General features: G+C 48.1%; 1 protein-coding gene and 1 long non-coding RNA gene across 4 annotated transcripts; one reads left to right on the forward strand and one right to left on the reverse strand.

The window, feature by feature from the left end:
• The first annotated feature begins 351 nt into the window (after positions 1-351).
• On the forward strand, positions 352-12,933 carry CFAP298 (cilia and flagella associated protein 298). The gene is given in 9 exon segments (XM_050786028.1): positions 352-475; positions 478-740; positions 742-1,099; positions 4,284-4,451; positions 6,890-6,957; positions 10,328-10,486; positions 11,315-11,446; positions 12,232-12,327; positions 12,626-12,933. Coding segments are annotated over 9 exon segments (1,464 nt in total). The 5' UTR covers positions 352-366; the 3' UTR covers positions 12,737-12,933.
• A 4,758-nt stretch (positions 12,934-17,691) lies between these two features.
• Positions 17,692-19,756, reverse strand: LOC126951682 (uncharacterized). Of its 3 annotated transcripts, none has more exons than XR_007724589.1 (4): positions 19,693-19,756; positions 18,802-18,860; positions 18,526-18,584; positions 17,692-17,792 (listed from the first exon to the last, which is right to left on the reverse strand). It is a non-coding gene; the product is annotated as an uncharacterized LOC126951682 (long non-coding RNA). The 3 variants fall into 3 exon arrangements; XR_007724588.1 differs by lacking the exon at positions 18,802-18,860 and adding an exon at positions 19,493-19,521 and having other exon boundaries at positions 19,693-19,745; XR_007724587.1 differs by lacking the exon at positions 18,802-18,860 and adding an exon at positions 19,549-19,577 and having other exon boundaries at positions 19,693-19,745.
• Positions 19,757-21,080: the final 1,324 nt, after the last annotated feature.

Consider the following 21,080-nt stretch of genomic DNA (forward strand, 5'->3'; position numbering starts at 1 on the left):
TATTTTTATTTTCTCTTTGTCACACTAAAATATAAGCTCCATGGGAGCAGTGACTGTGGATCTGCGGCGCCCGGAAGAAACAGCGACTGACGCCGATCGACTTCTGCAAGAGTCCGCTGGATATTTCGGGAAGGGTCGCTGAGGCAGGAAACGCTGGAGCTACCCTACCAACGCCATCCAAATCAGCCTGAACGAAGAAGTGCGGACACTCGCCCTGGCCCCTCCGTCCTGAAAAGCAAACGCGCGTAAACAGCAGCCAACAGGGCGACCCAGTTCTAGGTCGCTGCCGCCAAACTTTCCCAGGCCGGAAGCAGCATGGAGGCGTTGCCGGAAGTGGAGACTGAAAGCGGCGGAAGGGACGCTAGAATGTGGAGCGGTTGTGGGGCGGCAGTTGCGGAACTCGGCGCGTATGTTGCCTGCCGTCCCTCCCATTCCCCATCTAGTAACTCCCACCTCAGCCCACGTATCTCCCTGAGTGGAATCTCGGGCCCCAGACCAGTCGATTGGGAGGTCCACCCTCCACTTCAGCGGCTTGGTCTGTGTTTGGGAAGTTGCCACGACAACAGTCACTTCCGGGAGGGGCCTCTGCGAATCTCCTTCCGTCGGTCCGGCCAGAATCAGCTGCCCTCTCAGGCTGTGTGGGTGGTTTCCCCGGCGGCAGCTACATGTGGGCGTAGATTGCTGGGCCTCAGTGCACACCAGCCTCCGCTACGCGAGTTCTGAGCTGGAGCTGGCGGCTCTTTTGACTCTGCTTCACTGTTGCTGCTGGCAACATCCACTTCCGGGAGCGAGTGCCGTTTCCCTAGCTCACTGCGGGCTCGGGAGCGTGGGGTTCGGGCCCCCGAGCGGCTGTTGTTAGTACGTCGCCGCTGCTGGCGATCCGGCGACCCTCGGCCGGCCGGATCCGCGGGCCACACAGCCCGGGCCTTCTCACCGCCTCAGTGCCTCGGCGGGACCGCCATGGTTCTGCTGCACGTGAAACGGGGCGACGAGAGCCAGTTCCTGCTGCAGGCGCCTGGGAGCACCGAGCTGGAGGAGCTCACGGTGCAGGTGGCCCGGGTCTATAATGGGCGGCTCAAGGTGCAGCGCCTCTGCTCAGGTGCGGCTCACGGGCGGGCCCAGCCGGGACAGATCGAGAGACAGGCGTGGGATGGAGAAAGAGGGGCAGGATGGGCCGAGGGGTCAGGTTTGTGAAGATTATTGAAGAGATTTGCGGCAGCCGGGGTTGAAACGGGACACTAGGGTTAACCGGAGATGAATAAGGAACCGAAGGTCCGGCCTGTCTGGCATCCCGGGCTGGGAGGTGGGCCCAGGTGCCTCTCGGAGCCGGGATGCTGCGAATCCTGGGGTGCTGCGAATAAGTGGAAATGGGCTGGGGAGGGAGGAGGGAACCTAAAGACCGGGCTGAACAGCCGACTTAGTGCAATTAATCACGTGTGAGGGGTGAGATGAGAACTGGATGGGCTTTTAAAAGCTGAATTTACTATTTTTAGTCGCCCGATGTAAAGCAGCGAGCCACCTGCCTTGGGGCGGCTCCTTACAGTTGAGGAAGCCTTGGTGATTTTTCCCCGCCCTGGAAACGGCCTGTTGTTCGCTTGGCGGCGCCGTCTCCCTTCCCCGCGCAGGTTCCAGGGCACCGCTGTTCCGCAGAATCTCCCCGCGGTGGAAGGGCCCCCATCTGTGCTGTCCATTGGGTAGCCGCCGGCCACGTGTGGCAGAGCATTTGGAATGTGGCTAGTGCGGCCAGGCAACCGAATTTTACATTTTCATTTTAATTTATTAAATATATATATAGTGTGTGTAGGGGGTGTGTGTGTGTGAGAGAGAGAGACAGGGTCTCTCTGTCGCCCAGGCTGGAGTGCAGTGGTGCGATCTCGGCTCACTGCAACCTTCGCCTCCCGGGTTCAAGGGATTCTCCTGCCTCAGCTTCCCAAATATCTGGAATTACAGGCACATGCCACCACGCCCAGCTAATATTTGTATCTTTAGTGGAGGCGGGGTTTCATCATGTTGGCCAGGCTGGTCTCGAACTCCTGACCTCAGGTGATCCTCCTGCCTTGGCCTCCCAAAGTGCTGGATTACAGGTGTGAGCCACTGCGCCCGGCTGATTTTAATTAATTTGAATAAATTTAAATCGCCAAGTGAGTGAGTACCTGCCGCATTAGACAGCATAGCTTTTGAACTTGACGGGATGATACTTTCTGATGTGGTGTAGGATATTACTAAGTGTTTATATAACTATCATTATGTATACATAGAAAATACAAACGTAACTATTTGCAATAAATAGTATATTCATTTATGTGATTTATTAAATTGCATGAATATGTGATTTATTATTAAATGTATTGATTAAATTGCATGAACTTGTAATTTCTGCACCGTGGAGAAATTCCTGAGGGTTATGGTTCTTTTCATGAAACTTATGTGTAGTGTATTAATTGAGCTTCCAACACAAACACAATATTAAATGTTATCTTAAAGCATTTGAGGAGAAAAGGAATTTGTCTTTTCTTTCTATAACATTATAAATTGGAAATGTGCTGAATGCTGAGAGTCACATTAGTGAACTTAAAATTCATGTATTTATTCTGCACCAGTGCTCAGCCTTCAGAAGACAAGGATGGGGCCAGGTGCGATGGTCACACGGGTAATCCTGACACTTTGAGAGGCAGAGGCAGGTGGATCCCTTGAGCCTAGGAGTTCTAGACCAGCCTAGAACATAGTGAAACTCAGTCCCTACTAAAAATACAAAACTGAACTGGGCGTGGTGACACATGCCTGTTGTCCCAGCTACTTGGGAGGCTGAGGCATGAGAATCGCTTGGACCCGGGAGGCAATGCTGCAGTGAGCTGAGATCACTCCACTGCACTCCTGCCTGGGTGAGAGAGGGAGACCCTGTCTCAAAGAAAAGAAAGACAAGGATGAATAAGACCAGTACCGTGCCCCTGTGTCAAGGGTCCAGGCCAGGTCTGGCACATAGCAAGTGGCATATAAATGTTCGTTCCATAAAATAGAGAGCCAGATGGGCAAGGCCCCTGACCCCTGGAAGCTAACATTCCAATGGGGTATGAGGGGGCATCATGATGACTGTGATAGATGTTATCTAACCTTCCCTTATTTTTAAGAAATAAGTAGCTTAGACTGTGGTGGAGAGGGAGACAGTAAACATCCCATTCAGTGACACCATTTATTCGTAATACTGTATTATTTCAGGTCAGGTGACGTCCTCACACAATGTTATGGGAACACTAAGATCCAAGTGCCTCCTTCACAGGAAGGAAGGAGAGAGAGAGAAAGGAAGGAAGGCAATTTTGCAAGGTTAAAATGCGGACTGGTTTTGGGGTGAATATATAAGGATTAGGAAAAACAGCCATGCATTTGAATAGTGAACATGATACTAGAAAACTAAGTCCCTTGTCCCATCTCTGCTACCTCTGAGGGGTGTAAGCTGCTTTAAATCCTCCCCACTGATTTGTATAAATTATTTATGAAGCATTGACATGAAGTTTTATAGAAGGTCTCAGACCAGGCGCGTTGGCTCATGCCTGTAATCCCAGCACTTTGGGAGGCTGAGGTGGGTGGATCACTTGAGGTCAGGAGTTCGAGACCAGCTTGGTCAACATGGCTAAACCGTGTCTCTATTAAAATACAAAAATTAGCTGGGCATGGTGGCGGACACCTGTAATCCCAACTACTCAGGAGGCTGAGGCAGGAGAATTGCTTGAACCTGGGAGCTGGAGGTTTCAGTGAGCCTGAGATCGTGCCACTGCACTCCAGCCGGGGTGACACAGTGAGATTCCGTCTCAAGAAAAAAGATATCAGCTGCAGCTGTGTCATCTGAGCAAGCCTGACATGATACAACTTAAAAATTAAGGAGGGTGGGGGGAATGTACAAGGTTAAATTAAATGAGATAGTCCATGTGAGTGCACTTGGAAAACTGTAAGACCCATGTGAATATATATTCAGGTGTTCAATGAATAGTAATTTTGCTCCTCCAGAGTTAGGAAGCACAACAGAGCACAAATGATTGGCCCCTCAATCTACAGGCCGATTGCCTGGGACCTGGGGCGAGCTTCTGAGCTCTCTATGCTGTTGGCTGAGGGTGGATCAATGACTCTTTGTCAAGGGTCCAGGCCAGGCCTGGCACTTAGCAAGTGGCATATAAATATTTGTTCCACAAAATAGTGAGCCAGTTGGGCAAGCCCCTGGCCCTTTGTAGCTTACGTTCCAATGCTATGAGGTGTTGTGATTTTGATACTGTCTTTTGCTTATTTTTAAGAAATGGAAGAATTAGCTGAACATGGCATATTTCTCCCTCCTAATATGCAAGGACTGACTGATGATCAGATTGAAGAATTGAAATTGAAGGATGAATGGGGTGAAAAATGTGTACCCAGTGGAGGTGCAGTATTTAAAAAGGATGATATTGGACGAAGGAATGGGCAAGGTAAGTGAGGATTTCTCTTCTATGTGCATGCTTATATAGGCATAAGTATGCAAACAGTTCCTTTTTTTTTTTTTTTTTTTTTGAGAGGGAGTCTTGCTCTATTGCCCAGGCTGGAGTGCAGTGGCACAATCTCAGCTCACTGCCAACTCCATCTTCCAGGTTCAAGCAATTCTCCTGCCTCAGCCTCCTGAGTAGCTGGGACTACAGGCATGCGCCACCACGCCTGGCTAATTTTTGTATTTTTAGTAGAGACAGGGTTTTGCCATGTTGACCAGGCTGGTCTCAAACTCCTGACCTTAGGTGATCTGCCCACCTCGGCCTCCCAAAGTGCTGGGATTACAGGCATGAGCCAACGCGCCTGGTCTGAGACCTTCTATAAAACTTCATGTCAATGCTTCATAAATAATTTATACAAATCAGTAGGGAGGATTTAAAGCAGCTTACACCCCCTCAGAGGTAGCAGAGATGGGACAAGGGACTTGGTTTTCTAGTAAAGAAAGCAGTTCTTTATGTTCAAAAATTGACCTCATCATTTCTCTACAGACTTAGAAAATACTGTACTCTGTAGCTCCTGTGGTAAAACTCTAATCTAGGATGAATTCGGTAGATAAAGGAAGTTTTTGTTTTGCTCTTAATAAGTTGCAGCTTGCTTTTAAATATATTCGATGAACCAGATGAAATGACCCTTTCCCTTCTGTAGGTCAAAAATGGTTGAGTATTGGCAATTTCATGTGGTTCCACCTAATAATTGTTGGCAGATACTCACTGAAATGTATTCAGAGTTGTGTTTTGTTACTGTTCACAGATGTTGGGGGATCTTTCGAGCTGGACTGTGTGAAAGAGGAAAGGGAAAGCATGTCAGCACATGGACTTCCCTGATCAAGGACATGCCTCTCTCTGGGGCAGAGCACCTCAGTACATGGCAAAACACTGAAGAAATTCTTCTCCTTTCAGTGTTGGGCCGATCATGTGGAATTGATGATAATCCTCTTTGATAGCTTATTCTTTTTAACCTGCATTAAAAGCTCCATTTAAAACACTGTAATTGATCAGCCCTAAAACACTGTTAGGAGTAAAAGAACAGTATTCCTGCAAGGCCTTACCAGTTCAAAAATACACTTTTTTTAAATATCAGGGATAGTAAGAATTCCTAGTATTATTTCCTTTGAATGTTAACCTGAAAAATGGTTGTCTTCCACATCTTTCTGACCTAAGAAGATGTGGTAAGATGAAGAAAAAAAACATGAGAACCACTTAACAGTTCATTATTCATCATTAAAACAATATGTAGTATGTTCTTAAATTAACCATTTTTTTTTTTGAGACAGAGTCCCTGTCGCCCAGGCTGGAGTGCAGTGGCATGATCTTGGCTCACTGCAACCTCTGCCTCCCGGGTTCCAGTGATTCTCCTGTGTCAGCCTCCAGAGTAGCTGGGATTATAGGTGCCTGCTACCACGCCTGGCTAATTTTTGTATTTTTTGTAGAGACAGGGTTTCTGCATGTTGCCCAGGCTGGTCTCGAACTCCTGATCTCAGGTGATCCACCTGCCTCGGCCTCCCAAAGTGCTAGGATTACAGGTGTCAGCCACCACCCCTGACCTAACCACTTCTATTCTAATACAATCTTATATTTCTAATATTTTCAATGTCTAATTAATACTGTTATTTATTAGGAATATATGGTTTCAACTTGCCCCATTTTCCCTAGGTTTGGGCATTTCATCTTCTTTTCTTTTTTTTTTTTTTTTTTGCTTCTAAGCTTTCAAGTTATTGTTTTTTCCTGATCTAGGGGTCACCAAATTATGGGCTACAGGCCAAATTCAGGCAGTTGCCTATTGTAAATAAAATTGTATGGAGATGCAGCCACCTCATTTTTTTTTTTATTTATTATATATTTTTTATTATTATTATTTTTTGAGACGGAGTCTCACTCTGTCTCTCAGGCTGGAGTGCAGTGGCGCAATCTCTGCTCACTGCAAGCTCTGTCGTATTGTCTGCTCTTGTGCTACGTGGCAGAGCTGAGTAATCCCACCCAACAAGACTGTATAGCCTGCAAAGCCTCAAATATTTACTCTCTGGCCCTTTCCAGAAAAAGTTTGCCGGCCCTGTTTACCCAACAACATGGATTTCTGTTTTTTGTAGCCTTTGCCACTGCATAAAGCACACTCCAGGTGTCTGTGTTGGGAAGAGATCTTCACCTAACTTCCGGCAGCCAGGTTTCTTGCCTCTCTTCCCTACAGTCCACACTCGCACTCTGTCTCAGTCCACTTACCCGACTCAGACAGAAGGGATTGAGATACTTCACTCGCACTCTGTCTCAGTCCACTTACCCCCTGGCTCAGACAGAAGGGATTGAGATATTTCAGAAGACTTTTAAAGAGGCTTTATATTTGACAGCTCTCTCTCTCTCTCTCCTTTTTTTTTTTTTTTTTTTTATAGCTCCAAATGAGAAAATGAAGCAAGTGTTAAAGAAGACTATAGAAGAAGCCAAAGCAATAATATCTAAGGTTGGCTCTTTTAAATGATGCTCTAAAACTTGTCTTTTTTTGGGGGGGTGAGGGGGAGATGGAATTTCGCTTTTGTTTCCCAGGCTGGAGTGTAATCGTGCGATCTCGGCTCACCGCAACCTCCACCTCCCGGATTCAAGCAATTCTCCTGCCTCAGCCTCCCGAGTAGCTGGGGTTACAGGCATGTGCCACCACGCCCAGCTAATTTTGTATTTTCAGTAGAGACAGGGTTTCTCCATGTTGGTCAGTCTGGTCTCGAACTCCTGACCTCAGGTGAGCTGCCCGCCTCAGCCTCCCAAAGTGTTGGGATTACGGGGGTGAGCCACCGCGCCTGGCCTAAAACTTGTCTTTTGAGAAAAAACTCCAACTCTGGCTTCCAGAGTTGCCTCTCAGCCAGCCTTCTCTTTCAGCCTTCTGGAGGCAAGGGAAACAAGCATATTTGGGGTAGGCCATAGCTTTTCCTTTCGTAATCCTGACAGTTGCCCAGAGTCCTCCCCGTTCCTACAGGCAGACACAAATTTTGTTGGCTTGTGTAAATGTAGGTTCACGTATAATACAAATATGTATAATACAAATGTTGATTTCGTTTCTTTTACCTTTTTGAAGAACTTAACAAAGCTAAGTAGGGGAGATTTGAATATTGTGGCCATAGAGTAGTTCTCCAGACACTTGATTGACTTAATATGTATTTGATATAAATCGGTTTTTTGTAATTGTCTTTAGCATTTATACAAAGGCTATTTTATAGAGGGAGGAGCGTAAATTTATACCATTGATACACAGATAATGTGTATCTGGAGGAAAAGAATTTAAGGCTATTGAAAGAAGTGGTGTCTGTATGTGTTGCTTGTATTTGTGTGTTGGTGATATTAGTTGCTACCACCCTCAACTGCAAGTCTCTCGATTGATAACCACTTTTGATTCTGCTTCTTCTGATTTGCTCAGCAGAACTGTTATTTTTAAACCAATATTTCTCAAGCTCATCAAGCTTTTGACTAATCTTTGAAGAGCCTCAGCAAAGGCTGCCCTGAAGCTCTGTGCCTGTTAATATAGTAACGGCTTGAAGAAGCTCCACAGGAGAGGCCTTGGCTGAGCCCAGTGTTTGCGTGATGATGGCATCTAGGCATGCGAGCACATCTCAGGCCATGGCAGGAAAACGGTGGTCTGGCCGTTGTTCTGCACCTTTCTCCCCACGCTTTGCTGTGGAACTCCTCTTTCAGTCGCCTCGCTTCTCCCCTTTGCCTGTGTACTTCTGAAAGTACTTTTTATCCTTGGCCTTCTTGCTCCCTTGGCATCTTATCTACTCTGCCAAATGCAAATTCCACCCTCTGCAGATAACTCTGAAGCTTCCGTCCTTTCCCCCTGACATCTTGCTTCACTTGCAACCTGAATTTCCAGCTGGTTGCGAGACCGTGCTATCTGAACACCCGGTCAGCACTCTGAGGTCCAGTTTTCTAGAAATGAGCTCTTTGCTTCCTCCTCTCCCTCTGTGTTCTGTCCCTGAGAATCAGCACCTCCTATGAGCTTCTCTGTCTCCAGTAACAGAACCTCAGTGTCTTGGTTTTATAGGCCAAATCCTCAGTGTCATCTTCAGCACTTCTCCCTTCTGTCACCTCTAGGTTTGAAGTGGGGTCCGGTACCGTCTGGTCCCATGATGCCTCTTAAATCCTCCTCTTCCTTTCACTTCCACAGCTCTGGCTTTGTTGAAGGCTCTCCTGTAGGCTTTTGCATTCTGATGCCCACTGGGGGTCCTGCCAGTCAGTTCCATTTCATTCTGACACTAACTACTCAGAGACAGCACAGACCCCACTGGTCAAAGGCAGATCCTTCAATTCTGACACCAATGCCTGGAGTTAGCATCAGACCCCACAGGTCAAAGGGCAAGATCAGCAACAAGACTCCTCTTATTTCAGACACCAGCTGCACGTGAGGGCCCCAGGCCACCCATACGTGTGTCCAGCTTGACTACAGATTTGGAGGTTCCCACTATGCCCCCATTGATATGCGTCACCTGGCACATCAGCATCTGCACCAATCAGGAAGCTCCACTGAGCCATGGTGTCCGGGATTTTTGTGGAGTTTCTGCTCAGTAAGCATGATTGCTTAAACCACTGGCCACGTGTTTGATCCCAACCTCTAGCCCCCGGAGGTGGAGGAAGGGGGTGAGGCTGAAAGCTCCAACCCTCTAATCATGTCCTTGGTCTCCCTGGCATGGCCAGCCCCTTCCTTGAAACCAAGCGCTGATTACAGGTTACTGTGTTAGCACAAGCTCAGGTGTGGTGAGAAGGGGCTTGTTGTAAATAACAAGACACTCCTGTCCCTCAGGAAATTCCACGAGTTTTGGAGCTCTGTGCCTGGAACTGAGTAGCAAAGACCAGATGTATTTGTGATTTCATCACACCTTCCTCTGTGATCTTCAGTGCCTGCTACCTGGTCTCCCTCCGACTAGGTCTGTTCTTTTTTTTGAGGCAGAGTCTTATTCTGTTGCCCAAGCTGGAGTGCAGTGGCACAGTTTCAGCCTACTCCAACCTCTGCCTCCCGGGTTCAAGCGATTCCCCTGCCCCAGCTTCCTGAGTAGCTCGAACTACAGGCACCCGCCACCACGCCCAGCTCATTTTTGTGTTTTTAATAGAGACAGGGTTTTGCCATGTTGGCCAGGCTGGTCTTGAACTGCTGACCTCAGGTGATTCGCCCACCTTGGCCTCCCGAAGTGCTAGGATTATGTAAGGTGTGAACCACCACACCTGGCCAACTGGGTCTGTTCTATACCAGTTACAAGATAAATCTCCCAACATTACCACTCCTTCCCAGAAAAGGCAGTCGCTTCCCGTGGTCTAACAGAGGAAACGTGAATCTTCAGCCTGGCTTTTGTGGCCGTTCGAAAACAAACTCCAGCTGATCCAACTAGAGCTGGCCTCACCTTCTCCTCTCCTTCCTGCCCCGTGCCATGCCGGGGAGGCTGGCCCCTGCTTCTCTTTGTTTCAGCTTGTCCTGAATGAAGCACCTGCTGTCATCTCTACCTTTTCAGCCCGTCTGCGTTTCAAGGCCCACCTGTGGTGCCTGCTCCCCCTGCCGTACCTCCTGATCCTTGCCCCCATCTGTGCTGCCAGCACCGGGCTGTTTCTCGGTGGAGCATGCTTCGCACTCACTGTACTCCGTGCTCAGTGCTGCTCACTGTCTGCTTTATAATACAGGCCGCGGTGTGCTTGGCTCAGCCCCTGAAATAGATGGTAGTCACTCTGGGAGCAAGAAGAGTTTGATTTCTTTTTGTTGCTCTGGCAGTATCTGGCACGGGTCTTGTACAAGATCTTGATCGAATGTACTGAATTGGTTAGCCACACTGTAGATAACGATGCCTTTCTGCTTGCAGAAACAAGTGGAAGCCGGTGTCTGTGTTACGATGGAGATGGTGAAAGATGCCTTGGATCAGCTTCGAGGCGCGGTGATGATTGTTTACCCCATGGGGTTGCCACCGTATGATCCCATCCGCATGGAGTTTGAAAATAAGGAAGATTTGTCGGGAACGCAGGTATGTAGTTCTTGGGTGGGCACTCTGGAGGGTGAGTTCACGGCCCCCCAAAGCCCTTCAGATTTGACGCCCCTCTTCTGGATGTAGTGTTTTGTTCCCTACACAGCTTTCAGGTTTGCTGTGCCCTGCATCAGAGCAGAGTTCCGAATTCAGGAGCGGCCCCTGAGAGTGGGTACCCACGGGTAAGGGGTTTGGCCCCACACACAGGAGGCAGTGGATGCAGTTTGTGAGGCCACCCGTCAGGAGTGACTGAAAACATTTCCACTGTCTTTGGCCGCTAGGAAGCCAGCTACCTAATTTCTTCCTATTTCTACCTGAATGCATCTGTCCCTTTGCATGGAAATTTGTGTTTCTAGTCTTACCTGTTGCTTCATGTTATTTTCTGACCCTCATGTTCCATTTTCCTTGGGTTTTCTCACTTCCTATCCTATTGGACAATATTCTTTGTCTAAGCCATCTTAAGTAAATGGAATATGCAGAAGTGAACAGGCAGCCCCATTATACCTCGATTTAAACACCCAGCACGATGCCAGCGCCCTTCCCTGGCAGTGGCCTACAGATCTGTCTAAGATGAACTATATGGATCAAGGTGCAAATGAGATAGGACCTCCCTGTTGTTCAGAGGAGGAGGTTAACTGAGTCAGGGCATGAGTGGAAACTTAACAGGGAAGGTACTAAAGTCAGCAAGGAGTGAGGTGGGGGAGTCAGGCCTCCCATGGTGAGCACCGGGAGAAATCAGTTCTCTGCCCTCTGCTGGGAGGGGCTCAGCTGGGCTCTGCCCCCCGGGTGGGAACCCACAGTCAAGCCAGTTCTTATGATTGGCCCCAGGCAGGGCTCAACGTCATTAAAGAATCAGAGGCGCAGCTGTGGTGGGCAGCCAAGGAGCTGAGAAGAACAAAGAAGCTTTCAGACTACGTGGGGAAAAATGAAAAAACCAAAATTATCGCCAAGATTCAGCAGGTAAGTACTTTTTGCTTTAACATGTCAATATTTTTTGTTATTTCCCTTCAAACTGATAAAAATGTACAGTGAATCTGAAAGATTTAAACTACTGGTACAAATATTTTAATCCTATTGGCTTGGGTTTAAACTAAAAATATCCTCTTCCTGCACACCAGCAAAAACTAGAAGAAAATATGGATTGTTTAGTGATACCTAGAGTTTGTTTTAATATGTGGGGGAGAGGAAATACACTATGTTAATTTCAACCTCAATAATAGGGCTGCAAGTAAACAAATATTTTCCTTGAAATGTAAAATTTCGCCCGACACTGATTTCAGGCTTTTGCAAACTGCTGATGCCATGTACAGGAGGAGGAAAGTTTCGAGACCTTTGAAGGACATCGTGTAGCGCCGTAACCTGAGGGGCCGCCTTGGTTTTGTGGGTGCTCCTACGTCACTAGGCTGTGATTTTGGGGAAATGGGGCCCTCCACCATACGTAGATCCAGAGTCTGTGGCTCTGAGCCTCCTCCCTTTCCCACTGGACCTGCCTACAGTGTCTGCCTTGGGAATGGCCAAGACAGAGATGGCGTCGTGCAGCCTCTGGTCTCCACACAGTGAGAGTCCAGGGCTCAAGTCTGCTCAAGACCAAGGCTTCCCTCGATGCTTCACTTCGGGTGATCAGACGTGGGGGACCTGTTTATCTTTAGTAGTTGGCAAAGGCAATTGTAAAACATTTGTTGTAACTTCAGGATTGTCACTCTAAGAACCTTAATTCACAATTTGCTCTGCTATCCTCTTTGCAGAGGGGACAGGGAGCTCCAGCCCGAGAGCCTATTATTAGCAGCGAGGAGCAGAAGCAGCTGATGCTGTTCTACCACAGAAGGCAAGAGGAGCTCAAGGTAGCGGGGAACAGATGGGCTTTCTGCAGTGCTGGCGCTCAGCATAGCCTGCGTGCCTTACCTGGGGCTGGTGGGGAGTGGTGAGCTCTGCAGGATGCCAGGGAGGGCTCTTTCTAGACCTTCTCTCTCTGCAGGGCTGTCGGGGTCCTGCCAGGTGTCTCCCGGGGCTAAACATGGAAGGGTCCCGCTCCTAGTGGGCAGGGAGAGGGGAGGTCAGTCATGGACTCTTTCTTCCGTCTCTTTATGTGCAAAACACCTTCCTGAAATGCCTGCCTGAGTAAAACGTATTTGTTTCCAGAGGTTGGAAGAAAATGATGACGACGCCTGTTTAAACTCACCATGGGCGGATAACACTGCTTTGAAAAGACATTTTCATGGAGTAAAAGACATAAAGTGGAGACCAAGATGAAGTTCACCAGCTGATGACGCTTCCAAAGAGATTAGCTCACCTTTCTCCTAGGCGATTATAATTTTAAAAAGGCCACTTACCACCCTCTGTAAAAGATGTTAACATTTCTAGTTTTCTTAGTTTTCTTTTAGTGTGAATTTTAAAAATAGCAGTTCTTCAAGATTTTAGAACTTAATAAATACGTAATCATAAGAAAATGTGTAAATCGCTTCTGTTTCAGGACTATTTAGTATGTCACGGTTTTCTTTGATAAAATACTAAACTTTTTTTTCTTCCTTCCTGATTGTTTTATATTCTCATGACACCTGGTTTATTGGAGGAAAGCCGATGACAGGCAGTGACCACTAGAGGCCGCCAGGCCCTCAGCGTGCTTTTTCTCCTGGCTCCCTCTGTAGATCTGTTGGAAGCCAAACTCCCGGCCTTGCTGGAGAGACTTCGGTGACCCTGCTGCGGGATCTAACTGTAGCCAGGCGTCACCCCGCCTTGAAGGTGAAGTTTACCTCCTGGCTGATGCCTCTCTACCTTGTATTCTGGGAGCGAAAGCTACAACCGTGATGGAAGTTGAGTAGCAAACTCATCTGACCTTGAAACTTAAATTCTCCTGGAGTTTCTCAGCTTCTCAGGTCTCCTTCATCAAAAGGTCACCGTCATCCTAAGTATCTAGGACACCACTGAGTTTAAAGACTCCAACTCATCATCACTGTAAGCCATCCGAGGAGCCTGCAAACCCTGGCACTTTAGCGTCTGAAAGGCACCTGCCAGACCACCTGTGGCAACCAGAAATGGCCCAGACATTTCCTCATGCTTGACTTTTGGTGCCTAGGGTCCTCTTCTCCTGGTTACGGGGAACTTGGTGTGCTCGCACTGAGGGAAAGTGAAGGACGCGTGGCGTCTTCCTGCCTTGGCCTTCCTGCCTTGGTGCCTGTGCTCCCCACCATCCTGCAAAGAGGAACCCTGGGAGCTAGTGGAGGTGGCAGGGGTTTGGTTCCTGCCTGCTGCCAGGCGGCCTTGCCCAGGGGATGGGTCCCAGACCTGAGAGCAAAGCTCTGTTCTCTAAAGTGCATTGTAGTTGACTGCATCTTGTGCCTTACTCTTTTGGTTGATTTTCAAATTTTGTAAAAGCAAATTTGCATCTATTTTCTCTTTTACTTGGTTATAGTTTTAAATGTCTCTATGAAAGGGTTTTGACCTTGGATGATGTAGTGTATGCAATAAGATGCTGTGATTTTATTTCAGGACCATTCTGTCTTTGTATAGTTCGTGTGTGTTAAATCCATGCTCAGACTTGTAAGAAAAAGTTAACCAAGCCATGTAATCGTAGTGGCTCTTTTCAGGGAACTACTACTTCAATATTATTAGAAAGTCTTGTTGAACCTGCAGTATGAACACTCTATTGGCCATCATAGTTATCCCATTGCTTCATGTAATCAGCAGAACTTACTAACCAAAAAGTCACTCACCCACCCATGACACTACACTCCTTAAATACCCAAGTGAGAACTCTCAGAGCTTGGTGTGTTTGAGTACAGCAGATCTTAGTAAGTACGTGAGTAGTTTATTTGCAAACCATCTGTGACGGGGTGGGGGGGGGGGTCGCAGGTGGTCCCTGGTGCCCACTCTGTCACTGTGCTGTGTGTGTTCCCTTTGCTGACTCATCCAAGGTCACAGATAGCTAGTGATGGTAGGACCATGGGGTCACATCCAGGAACTTTCCCGGGATTTCCCAAGAAATCAATTTATCAACAAAAGTAATCTTGCCAGTGTTAGACCACTGATCAGCTTAAGTCTGTGGTCTCTGGTGTTATTTTCGTCTTTTTTTAATCCACTCCCTCTTGGGTCTATATCAAAAGGAAACCACGTGTCTGTTGTATGCACAGTGCCCATCTGGGTCTGCAGTTTTATCCTTTGACATAACTTGTCTTCTTATGTGATTCTTTCATGGAGACCAGGAATGCTAGTAATAAAATTTGACACCACCTAAAACCCTTTCGACCATCAAACTGACAGCATCAGGCAGTATTTGTGTCACAAGTTACCTTGTTCCTTGGCAACTGCTCTGCAAAGAATGTGCCATCAAGCTTGAAATGAACTGCCACATGCTTGGAACACAGTAGCCTTGAGGGGGTCTGAGCTCGCTAAATTTCCTTCCAAAGCCTCAGCAACCACCCCCCTGGAGAAGTGACGAGAGAGCCGCTTGCCCCCACCTCTCGCTGATCCTTGCAAGATCGGAGTTGCCGCTCTAGATTTCTGAAAACCCACTGGCCCTAGACAGGGCTCAAGGAGAGAGGTGGCTGGTTTCCAGGAGAAGTAATGGCAGCTGGCATTTATGCAGGCTTTACTATTTTCCACACGGTTGTACTAAGCACTTGACCTACATATTCTGTTCGTTTATACCACAAAACAGCCAAATTAGAAACTATTGTCATCTCACGAGTTAGGAAACCAAAGTCCAGAGGGATTAAACTGCCCAAGGTGAGGCGCCTATAATCCCAGCACTTTGGGAGGCCAAGGCGAGTGGATCACCTGAGGCCAGGAGTTCGAGACCAGCCTGGCCAACATGGTGCATGGTCTCTACTGAAAATACAAAAATTAGCCATGCATGGTGGCACGTGCCTATAATCTCAGCTACTGGGAAGGCTGAGGCAGGAGAATTGCTTGAACCCAGGAGGCAGAGGTTGTGGTGAGCCGAGATCATGCCACTGCTCTCCTGGGTGACACAGGAAGACTCCATCTCAAAAAAAAAAAAAAAAAGAGACACCAGGGATCTATGTACACAGAGGAAAGGGACAGGAAGAAGGCCGCCATCTGCAAGACAAGTACTGGGGCCTCGGGAAAAACCAGCCCTGCCAATGCTGTGGTATTAGACCTCCGGCCTCCAGAACTGTAAGAAAATCAATGTCTGTTGTTTAAGCCACCCAGTCCATGGTATTTCGTTATGGCAGCTCTTACAAACTAAGACACAAACTTAAATGGGTATTCTATAGGGACAGATATATATACAAGGAAGATAGACATTCTTTTATCAAAGTGGACTTCACTTCTTAAAATATACTAACGTTGTGTACTAACATTGTAAAATATAATTTTAAATATTTTTTTGCAAAGCGGAAAGCATAGTTCCAGTATCATCTACGTAACCTGTTTCTGATTCTTGCCTGACTCCCACAGCCCGCATTAAGGTTGAGCGCCCACTGCCTCCTTAGTTCCCAGGTTTCCGAACACACCTTCTTCTTCATCCCCCGTTGAGCTGGTTGTAATCACGGTTTACAAGTCTGTCTCCCTGGATGGACCGTAAGATCTTGGGGGCCAGGGTACTGTTGTTAGATTTTTAATTATTTTATTTATTTACTTTTTGAGGCAGGGTCTCACTCTGTCACCCAGGCTGGAGTGCAGTGGCATGATCTTGGCTCACTGCAACCTCCACCTCCCAAGTTCAAGCGATTCTCCTGCCTCAGCTTCCTGAGTAGCTGGGACTGCAGGCGCGCACCACTGTGTCCAACTAATTTTAGTATTTTTAGTGGAGACAAGGTTTCACCGTGTTGGCCAGGCTGGTCTCAAACTCCTGATCTCAGGTGATCTGCCTGCCTCAGCCTCCCAAAGTGCTTGGATTACAGGCATGAGCCACTGCACCTGGCCTAGATTCTCAATTAAATCACATTTGCACAGATCTTTTTTCCATAGTAAGGAGTATTTATGGGTTCCAGGGACTAGGACCAGGTATCTTTGGGTGGTCACCATTCAGCCCTATTATACCTATAGCAACATCATCATAGCAAGAGATTGGAAACATCCCACATGGCCATCAGAGGGGCCTGCGTGAATATGATACATCCATACAGTGGAGCACTCTGCGGCCCTTAAGAGGAACAAGGGTCATCGTATGTATACTAACTGGGGAGAAAAAATGCAAAGAACAAAATTGTGTTTATACATTCCACCATTTTATTTATTTATTTATTTATAAATTTTTTTTTTTTTTTTTTGAGACAGTCTCGCTCTGGAGTGTAGTGTTTCGATCTCCGCTCACTGCTACCTCCGCCTCCCTGATTTTAAAAGATGAGTGAAAGATGTGCCGTGGTTTCCTCTACAGAATGTTCAGACCAGAGAGCCCTGGAAGACCATGCCTGAAATGCGGCTAAGGCACCACGAGGCTGAACAGAAAACGGGGGCCTTATCAGAGAGAAGAGAAGGGCCGCATAGTCCAAATGCCCAGGAGGCTCCGACCTGACCTGTGGCTGCACGTGTTTGCTGCAGGGCGAGAATCTGGGGAAGACTCAGTGAAGAAAATGTCCTGGGCAGGCCGGGAAGAGCAACACACAGAGAACTGCAGCAGAGAGAGGGATGGGGGGACCCTGCCCTGGGAGCCGCTCCGGCTGAGGCTCAGGAGGGGAGCTGCAAAGCCTGAAATACATCGATGATGGCTGGTGATGAAAACAGGTGGACCTACTTTGATGGCAAGATGGACAGATCTGAGCTCACACATCCTCGGGATAAAAAATACAACTCTGTGGAAATGGACATGAGACACTGGACATGAGCCCTCATTCCCCAACTTGTAGAGATGACTGAGAAAGGCTTCCAGAAACTCGAGGACATCACAACTTCCAGCTGGGTCAAACTTCTCAGGGTGCTCTGAGGACTGGGCAGAGAGACCCCCGGGTGTCCCAGCGATGGCAGAGTCTCTAGGGGATGGAGACACCACGAAGATGGGGATGGAACCTGCCTGCCCCACGGAGAGGGGAGGGACGGCCGTCCAGGTCTCAACCTGCAAACAAAACCCATGTGGCACCTGAGAGGAGTGCACAGAAACGAACACAACCCTCACAGAACTCAGGACACACACACACAACACCTCACACACCTCAGGATACACACAACCCTCACACACCTCAGAACACACACACAACACTCACACACCTCAGGACACACACAACCCTCACACACCTCAGGATACACACAACCCTCACACACCTCAGAACACACACACAACACTCACACACCTCAGGACACACACAACCCTCACACACCTCAGAACACACACACAACACTCACACACCTCAGAACACACACAACCCTCACACACCTCAGAACACACACACAACACTCACACACCTCAGGACACACACAACCCTCACCTCAGAACACACACACAACACACACACACCTCAGAACACACACAACCCTCACACACCTCAGAACACACACACAACACCTCACACACCTCAGAACACACACACACACACACACACCTCAGAACACACACAACACCTCACACACCTCAGGACACACACAACCCTCACACACCTCAGAACACACACACACACTCACACACCTCAGAACACACACACACACACCTCACACACCTCAGGACACACACACACCCTCACACACCTCAGAACACACACACAACACTCACACACCTCAGAACACACACAAACACCTCACACACCTCAGGACACACACAACCCTCACACACCTCAGAACACACACACAACATTCACACACTCAGAACACACACAACACACTCACACACCTCAGGACACACACGACCCCACACACCTCAGAACACACACACAACACTCACACACCTCAGAACACACACACAACACCTCACACACCTCAGGACACACACAACCCTCACACACCTCAGAACACACACACAACACTCACACACCTCAGGACACACACAACCCTCACACACCTCAGGATACATACAACCCTCACACACCTCAGAACACACACACAACACTCACACACCTCAGAACACACACACACAACCTCACACACACCTCAGAACACACACACAACACCTCACACACCTCAGAACACACACACAACACTCACACACCTCAGAACACACACACACACCTCACACACCTCAGAACACACACACAACACCCTCACACACCTCAGAACACACACAACACACACCTCAGAACACACACACACACACACCTCAGGACACACACAACCCTCACACACCTCAGGATACATACAACCCTCACACACCTCAGAACACACACACAACACTCACACACCTCAGAACACACACAACCCTCACACACCTCAGAACACACACACAACACCTCACACACCTCAGAACACACACACAACACTCACACACCTCAGAACACACACACAACACCTCACACACCTCAGGACACACACAACCCTCACACACCTCAGAACACACACACAACACTCACACACCTCAGAACACACACACAACACCTCACACACCTCAGAACACACACACAACACTCACACACCTCAGAACACACACAACACCTCACACACCTCAGAACACACACACAACACCTCACACACCTCAGAACACACACAACACCTCACACACCTCAGGACACACACACAACCGTCACACACCTCAGAACACACACAACCCTCACACACCTCAGGACACACACAACCCTCACACACCTCAGAACACACACACAACACTCACGCACCTCAGGATACACACACAACACCTCACACACCTCAGGATACACACAACCCTCACACACCTCAGAACACACACACAACACTCACACACCTCAGAACACACACAACCCTCACACACCTCAGAACACACACACAACACCTCACACACCTCAGAACACACACAACACCTCACACACCTCAGGACACACACAACCCTCACACACCTCAGAACACACACAACACCTCACACACCTCAGAACACACACACACACAACACCTCACACACACCTCAGGACACACACAACCCTCACACACCTCAGAACACACACACAACACTCACACACCTCAGGACACACACAACCCTCACACACCTCAGAACACACACACAACACTCACACACCTCAGGACACACACACAACCCTCACACACCTCAGGATATACACAACCCTCACACACCTCAGGACACACACACAACAACCCTCACACACCTCAGGATATACACAACCCTCACACACCTCAGAACACACACACAACACTCACACACCTCAGGATACATACAACCCTCACACACCTCAGGATATACACAACCCTCACACACCTCAGGACACACACAACCTCTCACACACCTCTGGACACTCACATCTCACACACATCAGGACACATACAACCCCTCTCACACCTCAGGGACTCACACAGCCTCTCACACGCCTCAGGGACTCATACAAGCCCTCACCTCAGAAACCTACACAACCCCTCACACGCCTCAGAAACCTACACAACCCCTCACACACCTCAGAAACCTACACAACCCCTCACAACATCTCAGGGACTCACACAACCCGTAACATACCTCATGGACTCACACAATCTTTCACACACCTCGGGAACCTACACAACCCCTCACACACATCAGGACACATACAACCCCTCTCACACCTCAGGACACACACAACCCCTCACACACATCAGGACACACACAACCCCTCACACACATCAGGACACACACAACCCCTCACACACATCAGGACACATACAACCCCTCTCACACCTCAGGGACTCACACAACCTCTCACACGCATCAGGACACATACAACCCCTCTCACACCTCAGGGACTCACACAACCTCTCACACGCCTCAGGGACTCATACAAGCCCTCACCTCAGAAACCTACACAACCCCTCACACGCCTCAGGACACACACAATCTCTCACACACCTCAGGACACACACAACCCCTCACACACCTCAGGGACTCACACAACCTCTCACATATCTCAGGACACACACACACTCCCACAGTTAGAATGACGCACAGGGACAAAAACGCCTTCTGGTTCCTCTTTGTAGTATTTTCTTCATTCATTCACAATGTCGGCGTTTACCGCCTACTGCACGCGAGTCGCTTGCAGAACTATCTGAGTGACACACGTCCCAAGCAGGCTCAGGTGAGCCCCAGGTGTGTGTTTTCCACACGCAGCACCATGGATGAGAAGGATGGCCAGGGTTTAACAGGAACATTGACTCTCGCTTGCTCCTCATTCTCTTCTCTACCACAAAAATCACACGAACAATTCAGATGGAGATGCATTTAGTGAAATGATGAAACTTTGAATCCTGTCTCCTATTTAAACTCACATATATTATTTTCCCCTCATAAAAAATGTTTTTTTCTAGTAAATAATTTGATATCCAAAGAAAATTTGTATGTCTTCAAAAATGTATGCTCAGAGAAATGAGCTCTTACTACACATTGGGTGTTGAAGACTTGATATTAAACACATGATTTTTGTCAATTGGGAGGAGCAGTTTGACTCTCTCCAATGTCCTTTGTGGATGGATGGACTCTACTGACGATGAGCTTCTGTATTAGAATTGCAGGTTCGGGGATGTTTAATTATTATCT

Source organism: Macaca thibetana, chromosome 3 (genome assembly GCF_024542745.1).
Source record: "Macaca thibetana thibetana isolate TM-01 chromosome 3, ASM2454274v1, whole genome shotgun sequence".
NCBI lineage: Eukaryota > Metazoa > Chordata > Mammalia > Primates > Cercopithecidae > Macaca > Macaca thibetana.